At 42.5% G+C, this 12,651-nt stretch overlaps 1 protein-coding gene across 1 annotated transcript; it reads left to right on the forward strand.

Moving 5' to 3' along the window:
• The first annotated feature begins 366 nt into the window (after positions 1-366).
• On the forward strand, positions 367-1,414 carry LOC139005012 (ribose-phosphate pyrophosphokinase 1). Its single transcript, XM_070407447.1, has one exon. The coding sequence runs from the start codon at positions 408-410 to the stop codon at positions 1,362-1,364; it is 957 nt and encodes a 318-aa protein (XP_070263548.1). The 5' UTR covers positions 367-407; the 3' UTR covers positions 1,365-1,414.
• The last annotated feature ends 11,237 nt before the right edge of the window (positions 1,415-12,651 follow it).

Raw genomic sequence — 12,651 nt, forward strand, 5'->3', positions numbered from 1 at the left:
AGGACTTGGGCTTGCTCCTGAGAGTGCCTGCCTCTAGGCCCTCTAGGGCTTTAATTTCTTAAATAAGTAAAAAATGAATAGGTTCAATCAATTAACTATCTTGCTTTTCTAAAAGGATATATGTATTTTTTATCTTATCAACTTAAAATCGTATTGTCCATTATTAAATTTCTCATCTCTATTTTCACAGTGTTAAAACTCTGTAGGAAATACTTCAACTGAGTACAAATGACAACTGAATTAAGAATACTGTTAATGCGAATTTAGAGCCGCGCGCGCGCGCCCGGCGGGAACGTAAGATGGCGCAGTAGCAATGCGTTTAGTACCGGATCTCTGGGCTGACTTGGGTTCAGGACTTGGAGCAGCAGTGATCGCTGAGCAAAGAGCGCCTTGGGTCGTTGGCCAAGATGCCGAATATCAAAATCTTCAGCGGCAGCTCCCACCAGGACTTGTCCCAGAAAATTGCTGACCGCCTGGGCCTGGAGCTAGGCAAGGTGGGGACTAAGAAATTCAGCAACCGGGAAACCTGTGTTGAAATTGGCGAAAGTGTCCGTGGAGAGGATGTCTACATCGTTCAGAGTGGCTGTGGGGAAATTAATGACAATCTAATGGAGCTTTTGATCATGATCAATGCCTGTAAGATTGCTTCCGCCAGCCGGGTTGCTGCAGTCATCCCATGCTTCCCGTATGCCCGGCAGGATAAGAAGGTTAAGAGCCGGGCTCCCATCTCAGCCAAGCTTGTTGCAAACATGCTCTCCGTAGCAGGTGCAGATCATATTATCACCATGGACCTTCATGCTTCTCAAATCCAGGGCTTTTTTGATATCCCTGTGGACAATCTGTACGCAGAACCAACTGTCCTGAAGTGGATACGGGAGAATATATCTGAGTGGAGGGACTGCACTATTGTCTCACCCGATGCCGGGGGAGCTAAGAGAGTGACCTCCGTTGCAGACCAGTTGAACGTTGACTTTGCCTTGATTCATAAAGAACGAAAGAAGGCCAATGAAGTGGACCGCATGGTGCTGGTAGGAGACGTGAAGGATCGGGTGGCCATTCTAGTGGATGACATGGCTGACACTTGTGGCACCATCTGCCATGCAGCCGACAAGCTTCTTTCAGCTGGAGCCACCGGAGTTTATGCTCTCTTGACTCACGGAATCTTTTCTGGCCCCGCCATTTCTCGCATTAACAATGCATGCTTCAAAGCAGTAGTGGTCACCAATACCATCCCTCAGGAGGACAACATGAAGCATTGCTCCAAAATACAGGTGATCGACATCTCCATGGTTCTTGCAGAAGCCATCAGGAGAACTCACAATGGGGAATCTGTTTCCTACCTGTTCAGCCATGTCCCTTTATAATAGAATAACTTCTGAGGCTTTTAAAAAATAAAGTGAATCCCTTCCCTTGTTTTCCCTTGGTGTTCGATGAAAAATTCAGCAGAAGCCCCAGCTTGCTCAGTAGCTTTCTACATCCCATTCCAGGTATATTAACTTTTCTCCAAAATTAGGGAAAGACAGATTGAGACTACTCAGGTTTCCTACCTGCATTGTCTTGTTCTGGCTTCTTTGATTTTGTGGGCCTTGCAGTTTTAACTCTCACTCAGTTTCTGTAAGATTTCAGACTTTGAAGGGTGTTGTGTGGGGGTGCTTGAATGTGTTTGGGGAAGCTCAGACTACTTTTCACGTGAATGCTTCTGGGATTCCTAGGTTCAGAACTACTAGCAACAGAGCAAACCCAAAAATAAACAAAATAAAAAGAACAAAGCCAAACTAACTCCCAACCCCCCTTAACATGAGACAAGTTCTCTAAGGTCTATACTAAATTACAAGAGCCCTAGGCAGCCCAGAATCCAGCTCTGGTTGCCGATTCCCTGTAAGGCAGGCAGCTCTCAGGTAGGAGCCTGAGGTAAGGAAGGCAGCACACAGTGCAACAGATACTTCTTGGGAGGAAAAGAACCTGATCCCTCAACCTCTGCTAGGATACTGTCGCTTAGTCTCTTTTGTACCTGTTCCTTTTCCATTTGGTTTGACCTTCAGCCACCTTGACCTTTTCCTGGCTAAATACCTTCTTGGGCCCAAATGATCATTGTACCATAGTCTTCTGGAAAGCAAACCTCACTTTTTGCTGTGTATTCTTTAACATTTACATGAGATTATTTTGCTGTAGCTTAATCTTAGCCCACTTTCACTGTGGTAGAAGGTTCTAGGTGGTTTTATACCGCCTTTTGATTATTTTAAGTATTTAATTTTCATCTTGTTTCATTGGATCTATTTGGCCTCTCAAATGACCTGAGGTTTCTGTTAAAAGATTGATGTTACTAGCTCGTGTAGAGGAAACTAATAAAGTATCTGTGTGTGATTGTGGGTCTAAAAAAAAAAAAAGAATATTGTTAATGCCTACTGGTTTGACTCAGTGGATAGAACTTCGGCCTGTGGACTGAAGGGTCCCAGGTTTGATTCTGGTCAAGGGCATGTACCTTGGTTGTGGGCACAACCCCAGTAGGGAGTGTGCAGGAGACAGCTGATCGATGTTTCTCTCTCATCGATGTTTCTAACTCTATCCCTCTCCCCTCCTCTCTGTAAAAAATCAATAAAATATATTACAAAAAAAGAGAATATTGTTAATGCCACTTCATGGACACCCCCAAACATTATGGAAAGTAAAATTCTGGTTCTCATGGGATCAATATGACCTTATCTACATATATGTGAAGCTAATAACTTGATTATAAAACCACAACACCTTAAAATATTCTAAACTTGCCGAAGCCGGTTTGGCTCAGTGGATAGAGCGTCGGCCTGTGGACTGAAGGGTCCCGGGTTTGGTTCCGGTCAAGGGCATGTACCTGGGTTGTGGGCACATCCCCAGTGGGGGATGTGCAGGAGGCAGCTGATCGATGTTTCTCTCTCATCAATGTTTCTAACTCTCTATCTCTCTCCCTTCCTCTCTGTAAAAAATCAATAAAATATATTTAAAAAAAAATATTCTAAACTTTAGCCATATCCCAATACCATTTTAGAGGACAGTCTAAGCTATATCTTAAGTAGCCAATATTATCTTTTTTCATAAAAATGATACTACATTTATTCAAATAATAGTGGTAAATTATTGTAGCTGATTTTTTGGTTTGGTGGTAACAAAAATATTATAATGAAATGTACAACTTCCCTTAATAATCAAAATCTTTTAAGTTTTTATAAATTTTTCCTGATCTGTAGATAGATCCTTTGATATTAGATTTTATTACACTCTTATTACCATTCATGTTATACTTCAAAGTTGGCCCAACCCTAAAAATATTATACTGGCTCTCCCACTTCCAGGCCTCCTGTTGGACTGTTTTAGACTTCTAAGCTTACTTAACAAAGTTAAAACTTTAAAGCAGTTTAACTGTCTCTGAGGTCATGCTGAGAGTAGAGAAGGAATACATCCCTTTCAAATCCACCCTCTTGAGGAGCATGCTTAAGAATCTTTAAAAGAAACTTGAGCTTCTCTATTCTTGGACTAACCACTATGTTTTATTTCAGAGAAGTCCAGACATTTCATAACAGGTAGGATTTCTTTGGAGCACATTGGGCATGCTCTTTCAACAACTAAATCATTTATGGTTTTGAACTATAGATTATTTCTACCTCAGAGAGACTAAGTAACTCTTAAAGTGATATTGTTCTTCCTTTAGAGGGTATATGGTTTAGGGAATTGCGGCCAGTATAAAAATATATGTATTTCATAACAGGATGATAAGCATTATTTATTTTCAAACACTTTTAAAGTCAGCATGGAGTGCTTATGGTGAATATATCTCATTAGAGTTTTCTTTAATGCAGATTAAACTAATATATTTTCCCTATACTTATATTTGTTAAGATAAATACATTCCTCATCATCTACATATATAAAATCCCATCGACATTTATGGTGGAAGGACCAGAATGACCAGTCACTATGACGTGCACTGACCACCAGGGGACAGACACTCAACACAGGAGCTGACCTCTGGTGGTCAGTGCACTCCCACAGTGGGAGCACTGCTCAGCCAGAAGCCGGGCTCAGGGCTGGAGAGACACAGCAGCAGTGGCGGGAGCCTCTCCCACCTCAGCAGCAGCGCTAAGGAGTGCTGAGCCAAGAAGTAAAGAGCAAGCAGGTGGGCGGTAAGGAGTGAGCAGGCAGGTGGTTAAAAGCGAGCAGGCGGGTAGTAAGGAGTGAGCAGGGCAGTTAGGAGCGAGGGGTCCCGGATTGTGAGAGGGATGTACAGCTGCCTGTTTAGGCCCAATCAGGCCTAAACCGGCAGTCAGACATCTCCCGAGGGGTCCCAGATTGTGAGAGGGCACAGGCCAGGCTGAGGGATACCTCCCCATGCATGAATTTTGCATCAGGCCATATATATCACACATATATATGTATTTAATATATATGCATTCTATAAAGTATAAAGCACCAGAAATATAATTATACTATATAAGATGATTACATTGAATATTATTCTGAAAAGTTATTTGGTATATATTTTAAATATTATTTTTGAGAATATATCCAAAATTATGTGTTTAAATGATTATGATTATTTCATAAAATATTATATGTATAGTTATATTGATTTGAGAAAATGTTCAGTATTAAAAGGCTTTTACATTTACAAATAGAGGCATTTCAGCATTAATTTCTTCAGGAAAATTTTAACAATGGTGAAAGTAATTGAATAATGTTGCATGGTAGATATGGCTGGAATTTTTAGACAGAAAATCGATATAGATCATTCCAGAAGTATAAATTATGAAAAATGTTTTAAAGCATTTTTATCAGTTAAGAATATGTTAAAATTCCACTGACAATATTTATTTATTTGTCCAAGTTTTGTATAATGTAAAAAAGTCATAAGCATCACCAAATAGTTTACTAAATATTATAGCTGGCAGAATCTGAAATGACTATATCATATACTCTTACATTTATATGATATTAATATATTCCCATTCTCTTTTTTCTAAGAAAAATATGACTAAATCATGACTCTGTGATTATAAAAATCATATGTACTAACATACATCTTTTCATATTGGCTTAAGATTTTAAGAATAAACTATTTAAAACAATAATAATCTAAAGGTTTTTAAGATGTAAAAAATATATAGAAAGATATTTAGGGCTATGGAATTGCAAAGATAATCTTTAATAAGTAAGTGCAATGAGATTAGGGTAGATTTTTCTTTAAAATACCACAAAATGCTATAGAGTTACAACAATTAAAACAGGGTTGTAAAATAATAAAATGGCCTGCTCACCCCCAACTGCCACCCCCTGCTGGCCTGATCTTGCCCCCAAGTACCCTCCCCTGCAGGCCCAGTTGTCCCCAACTGCCCTCCACTGCCATCCCGATAGCCCCCAACTGCCCCCCCCCCCCCCCGCCAGCCATCTTGTGGTGGCCATCTTTTGATGAGGTGAGGGCATCATGCAAAGGTGCGAGGGCAACCTAGGCTTTTATTAGTATAGATAATACGTTTTTAAGTTGTCAAACTAGGAAAAGTTATAACAAATATAAATATAGGTACCATGTCCTTAATATTTGAAAAGTAAATATACATATACAAAAATAAGAAAAGAAATAGGGTTTCAAATGTATAAAGAAAATATTTTTAAAAATCAGTGGAATACACAATAATCATTTGTTAAATAAACATGTGGTAGAAAAATACCCAATTTGGGTCATTGGATTAAAAGTGATCTTAACTTTCTGGATATTGTTTTTTCTTATATTTAAAATGTTTAAAGTGATAATAGCATTTTATAATAATACAAAAAGGATAAGTTTTTAAAAGCTGTGGTGCGTTTACTAATTTTCGTTTTTAAAAATCATCCCTTATTCAAATCACAATTCATACATTTCACACAAAATGCTATGCAAATAATTGTTATTAAAGTCCAACATAGCAAACAGGTTATGTGGTCATCCATGGCTAAATGGAGTTCAATTTTTCCTTGTATATTTGAAAACTTGCCATCCTATATAATAAAAGGGTAATATGCAAATTGACCCTAACATCAGAACAACTGGGAATGACAACTGGTCACTATGACACACACTGACCACCAGCGGGCAGTCGCTCAATGTAGGAGCTGCCCCCTGGTAGTCAGCGCTCCCATAGGGGGAGCTCTGCTCAGCCACAAGCCAGGCTGATGGCTGCCAGCACAGCAGTGGTGGCGGGGAGCTTCTCCCACCTCCTCAGCAGCGCTAAGGATGTCTGATTGCAGCTTAAGCCTGCTCTCTGCTGGCAAGTGGACATCCCCCGAGGGCTTCTGGGCTGCCAGAGGGATGTCTGACTTCCAGCTTAGGCCTGATCCTCTGGGGAGCGGGCCTAAGCCAGCAGGTGGACATCCCCCGAGGGGTCCCAGACTGTGAGAGGGCACAGGCCGGGCTGAGGGACCCCCCCCCCCAAATGCACAAATTTTTGTGCACTGGACCTCTAGTAGTTAGATAATTTCAAACTTAAATGAAGAAATGTAAAGCACTTAGTTCAATTCCATCTATTCATGAAAAAAATGAGAGCCAGTTATAGGTGAAGCAATTTATCCAATATGACACAAATGGCAAGTGATTGTAATAGGAGTGGAACATAGGTTTCTAAGCTCTCAGCTCAATACTCCATCTATCAATCTAAAAACATTAAAATAATTTTAGCTATTTGTACATCAGCTTGTTTTATATCTAACAATAATAGTTCAAAAATTTATTTTCAGCATTAAATCTTTTTGAAAAGATCAAGTTGGGAAAACCTTTTGTTTTAAACATACATATAACTGATTAGGATCTACAATAAAAAGGAATTCTTACTTCAGTATAATGTTGCTATTTTGAAAGCAGAATTTGTACAGGACAATACAGTTGTCCCCCCATATCCATGGTTTTGCTTTGTGTCATTTCAGTTACCCACAGTCAAAATATTAAGTGGAAAACCAGAAACAAACAATTCATGAGCCTGAAATTGCTTGCAGTTGGAGGTGATGTAATGAAATCTCATGCCATGTAGCTCTGTCCCATCTGGACATGAGGCTTCCCTTTATCCAGTGTATCCACACTGTACACACTACCTGACCGTTGAGTCACTTAGTAGCCATCTTAGTTATTAGATCAACTGTCACAGTGCTTGTGCTCAAGTAATTCTTAATTTACTCAAAAATGCCCCCTAAGTGAAATTTGGATATGTGAAGAGAAGCTGCAAAGTGCTTCTTTTAACTGAGAAGGTATGTATGTATGAAAAAAAACACATAGTATATATGGGGTTTGGTACTATTTGTGGTTTCAGGCATCCATTCAGGGTCTTGGAACATATCCCCGGTATTGTGATGGAGTACAATCACATATAATTTCATTAAAGGAAGGGACTAAAAGCGATGCGAACATGGAGACTCCTGCATACTATGTATTTTTCTTATTTTACTAAGTTTTTTAATTAAGTAAAAATTAAAAAATATATAATCAATACTTTATTTTGAGATTCAAATGTCAGAAAAACAAATGTCACTTTGTCTTAATTGCTAACCCTGATAAACCACATGTGAGTTACTTCCTTCGTGGCCTAGAAATATTTTCGTGTAGTCTTTGTAGTTTTATTTAAATTCTAGATTTTAATGTTATTATGTAGACTGTTATTTAATATATTAGAATAAAGTAAAATTCTCATATTGAATATGCATATAATATTCTCATATTGCATATGTACTATTTTGAGATTCTGATGTAGAATTTACCAAGAGTATAAACTAGTTTTCTACTGTGTCTAATCTAAGCACCAGTATAAAATAGGCATTAAAAATTGCATTTAAAAATACACATTTTTGAAAAAAGTGTTCTTAATCTATTAAAGTGTTCAGAGGTATACTGAATGAGAGTATTATAATGTTTTCCACATTATGACTTGAAGTGAATGCCTTATAAGTAAGAGGTATAAAAACTCAGATATCATTTGTGTTTGATACACAGAGATTTATAAAAGGGGTTCCATTATTTTTAACCTTCCCTTTTTATCTATTTACTAATCAAAATTAGATATTGCTGTAAAAAGTATAATTAATCTGCTGTAATAATGCAAAAGTAGTCATGGAGAAGAAAAAATATTGCAAACTGCACAAAAAAGGAGGTTTGCATTTTTTCTGTCAATTATCTAACATGAGGTATACAAATTAATTTTGAGAAAAATAAACATAAATTCCAAAATCATATTGTCATGAACAAAATGCTTTCAATATGCAGAAGTCTGAAAGTGACCTTGGAGCAATTGAAACTCCTTTTTAAATGTGTCTAGACAGAGAAAAGGAGCACTTAACCGCTGAGAGAAGGTTGCAATAGAGACAGTGGTGGAATCTGAGCTTTAATCACTACCCACCACCATGCTAGTCTCCACTCACAGAGCATTACATTTTCAAACCACTTCTCCATATTCCTTTGAATGATTTTTATGCTCAGTTTTGGTTACTATAACTATATATTCACACAATCAGTTGAATAAATGTGATAAAGTGCCCAGCTAATACACCACATCCTCTTAATATCATTGAAAGTACTAACATTAAGAATGTATTCCATGTACGTGGTTTCATTCTCTTAAATGTTTTTCAGAACTTACTGAAACAAAGTCATGAAGGGTCCTTACTGTAATATGCCCATGAGAAAATATTGCATTTCAGCCCTGACTTCCTTCAGGAATAAGACTTCACCTGTGAGGATAAAGAAGGGACTGGTAGGGGTTGGGAAGAGTCTTTTCCTAAGAAAGAGAACGAAAGTATGAAATTACAATACCTGGTTGTGTTTGTTTCGTTTGAACACATAGCTGTGACTTCTCTGAGCTTTTTACTCACATAAAATGAAGAAGTGGGACAGATGATCTCTAATGTCCTTCCAGGAAATAAATTCAGTGAAGCTCACAGTCTTTTTATGTATCTGCAAAGTGTGATGACTTTTATTCACTCTCACAATAGAAGCGGGGAATCTTTCTGAATTGACATTAACCAGAAGCTATGGACCGGCTGATGTGTTATCCATATTTTAAAAGTCAAAAAGTCACATAAATGAAGATTCTAGAGACTCCTGTTTTCTTTATATAAAAATAATCCTTATTTATTTATTCATTTCCTTAAGAGAAAACCATAATGAGCATTTGATTGTTCATGTCCATGAGTTCTTTATCTTTTTTTTTTTTTTCAATCCTTCCTCCTCCCACAATCCCCTCTCCCCATAAGAGCTTACTGTTCAGTGGAGGGATTCTTACTTTAAAATAAGTCTTCAATTTCTGTTGTTTACTGTAGTATTTAAGAGGAATTGAGATAACTTCTTTAAATTGATTAAGCAAGTGACAGATTTACTCTGACTTCATGGTCGCTGCAGAGCATAAAGATCTGTTTTAATTGGATGGGAAGTGCAGTCTGTGATGTTCCTCCTCATTCTCTGCTGTCTCTGGACCAGCCCAATCCTCTTGTACAAGTTCCGACAGCCTTGTGGATCCAACAAGTGATTTATACAAGACACCAGGGTGGTGAGTCTCCAGTTCTCTCCATTCCATGTATTCCCCAAACAGCAATGTTGACTAATTAGGAGAACAAGTATGCCATATGGTATGCAAGAATATGCTGGTTTTTTGTTTTTGTTTTTAATCATACTGGCTGATGTCAGGTAAAGAAGATCTGTGGGCCCCAAATGTCTCAAACATTTCTGCCTGAATTAACAAATGTGTATAAAACAATGTGCACGTTCCCTCTTTTGTTTCCTCTTTTATTCCTTCTACCTATTGACTCATTTTCTTTCTGAAAAGATAGTGAAGGTTTAAATTCTATCACCAGGCCCCTCCCCTCTACAGAATTCTGTGAATGGATCACACCAGAACATTCACATTTTCGTATTATCAGGCTGTTACTTTATGAACAGTAGGTTTAGTGTCAAGTGATCCTGATTCTCACCTTATATTTCTTCTTCAGAGATAACCTTAATGCTTACTGAGTTTTCTCCTAACTATAAATACAAAAAAAAAAAAAAAAAGCTTCAGTGATTAATTTTGTACAAGGAAACAGCACCTTGCCTGTCTTCTTTCTATCCAATTGTTTGTAATTCAGTATGAAACACTTTTATATAAATTGTCTTTTTCTCAAATTTCTACTTATTTAATTATTAAACACTAGAGGCCTGGTGCACGGATACATGCACTTTGAAAGGAAGTTAATTAGAAGGTGGCTGGCGGGGCAGGACTAGGGGAGATGGGCCAGGCATGCCTTGGAGCCAACCTTCCTCGGTCCCTCCTGGCTGGTCTCACCTGGGGCGGCGCCAGGGCTTGAAGGGTGTCTGCGGAGTGAGCAGGATCCTCCGGCAGGTAGGGTCCCTCAGCCTGGCCTGTGGGGATTGGGCCAAAAACCAGCAGTCCAACATCCCCCGAGGGGTCCCAGAGTGCGAGAGGGCACTCTGCAAAGTTGCTGTCACTCAGCAGCTCCTGCATTGAGTGTCTGCCCCCTGATGCTCAGTGCGCATCATAGCTACTGGCCAGTCAGCCAGTCAGCCGGTCACTTAGCCTTTTATATATATACTAGAGGCCCAGTGCACAAAAATTTGTGCACTGCGGGGGGGGGGGGTGGGGAGAGGGGGTCCCTCAGCCTGGCCTGTGCCCTCTCACAGTCTGGGACCCCTCAGGAGATAACGACCTGCTGGCTTAGGCCTGCTCCCGGGTGGCAGAGGGCAGGCCCAATCCCTAGGTGCAGCCCCTGGTCGGGCTCAGAGCAGGGCCGATTGGGGAGTTGGGGCGCCGCACCCTGTCATGCACAGAGCAGGGCGGTTGGGGAGGTTTCGATGCCACCCCTAGTCACGTTCAGGGTAGGGCCGATTGGGGGGTTGGGGCGCTGCCCCCTGTCACAGAGCAGGGACCATCAGGGGGGTTGGGGCTCCGTACCCTGTCACACACAGAGCAGGGTCAATCAGGGGTTTGGGAAGCTCCCCCCTGTCACACACAGAGCAGGGCCGATCAGGGGATTGAGGAGCTCCCCCCGTCATGCACAGAGCAGGGCCAATAGGGGAGTTGGGGCGCCACACCCTGTCACACACAGAGCAGGGCCGATCAGGAGGTTGGGGCGCCGCCACTGTCACACTCAGGGCAGGGCCGATGGGGAGGTATGGCTCTACCCCGTCTCACATAGAGCAGGGCCCGTGGGGGGGGGGGGGGTTGGGGTGCTTACCCCTGTCACACACAGAGCTGCAGAGCGATCAGGGGGTTTGGGCGCTGCCCCCTGTCACGCTGATCCCGGTGCCGGGAGGCCTCGCGGCTCCGCTGATCCTGCCCGGCAGGGTCACAGATCCGGGTCCCAGACCGCAGACAGCCTTGCCTGCTGCTGCCTGCCTTCAGTGTGCAAATTAGCCGCCATCTTGTTGCTTCAGGGTGGGGGTCCCCACTGGGGTGCCTGGCCAGTCTGGGTGAAGGGCTGAGGGCCGTTTTCAGGCTGGCGGGCGACTGAAGCTCCAAACCTCTCCTTTTTTTCTTTTTTTTTTATTCCGGCATTTATTTACCTTCTATGGCTGTCACTGGAGCTGAGAGCCGGCTTTCTCTCTGAGGCTCGGCTGAAAGCAGGTTTCTGGCCTTTGTTTTCTGTATTCGAAACAATGTTGCGACTCCAGCTCTGAGATCCTGGCTGACTGACAGGAGGTTTCTGGGCTTTTGTTTATCTTCTATAAATGTTACTATGTTTCCAACTGAAGCTCAGAGGCCGGCGGGGAACGTTGGAGTCCTCTGTCACTGAAGGAAGCAAGCCTCCCTGTTCACATCAGCTGCCTGGCTGCCGGCCGCCATCTTGGCTGACAGTTACTTTGTATATATTCACTGATTAGCCAATGGGAAGGGTAGCGGTCGTACGCTAATTACCATGTTTCTCTTTTATTAGTGTAGATACTAGAGGCCAGGTGCACAAAAATTTGTGCACTCGGGGGGGGGGGGGGGTGCCCCCCAGCCCGGCCTGTGCCCTCTCGCAGTCTGGGACCCCTCGGGACATAATGACCTGCTGGTTTAGGCATGCTTCTGGGTGGCAGAGGGCAGGCCCAATCCCTAGGTGCAGCCCCTGGTCAGGCTCAGAGCAGGGCCAACTGGGGAGTTGGGGCGCCACCCCGTCATGCACAGAGCAGGGTGGATGGGGAGGTTGCGATGCCACCCTCAGTCACGCTCAGGGTAGGGACGATTGGGGGGTTGGGGCACCGCCCCCTGTCACACTCAAGGCAGGGTCGATGGGGAGGTTGCGGCGCCACCCCCTGTCATGCACAGAGCAGGGCCGATCAGGGGGTTGGGGCGCTGCCCCCTGTCACGCACAGAGCAGAGCTAATCAGGGGGTTGAGGAGCTCCCCACTGTCACTGACAGAGAGGGCCAATAGGGTAGTTGGGGCACCGCCCCCTGTCACACACAGAGCAGGGCGGATCAGGGGGTTGGGGCGCTATACCCTGTCACACTCAGGACAGGGCCAATGGGGAGGTTATGGCTTTACCCTGTCACACACAGAGCAGGGCCAGTGGGGGGGGCGGGGGTTGGGGCGCCGCACCCTGTCACACACAGAGCAGGGCCGATCAGGGGGTTTGGGCGCTGCCCCCTGTCACGCTGATCCCGGTGCCAAGGGCCTAGCTGCTCCGCTGA

Source organism: Myotis yumanensis, unplaced genomic scaffold (assembly GCF_028538775.1).
Source record: "Myotis yumanensis isolate MYYU_CA2020_CCGP unplaced genomic scaffold, mMyoYum1.0.hap1 SCAF_3, whole genome shotgun sequence".
Classification (NCBI taxonomy): domain Eukaryota; kingdom Metazoa; phylum Chordata; class Mammalia; order Chiroptera; family Vespertilionidae; genus Myotis; species Myotis yumanensis.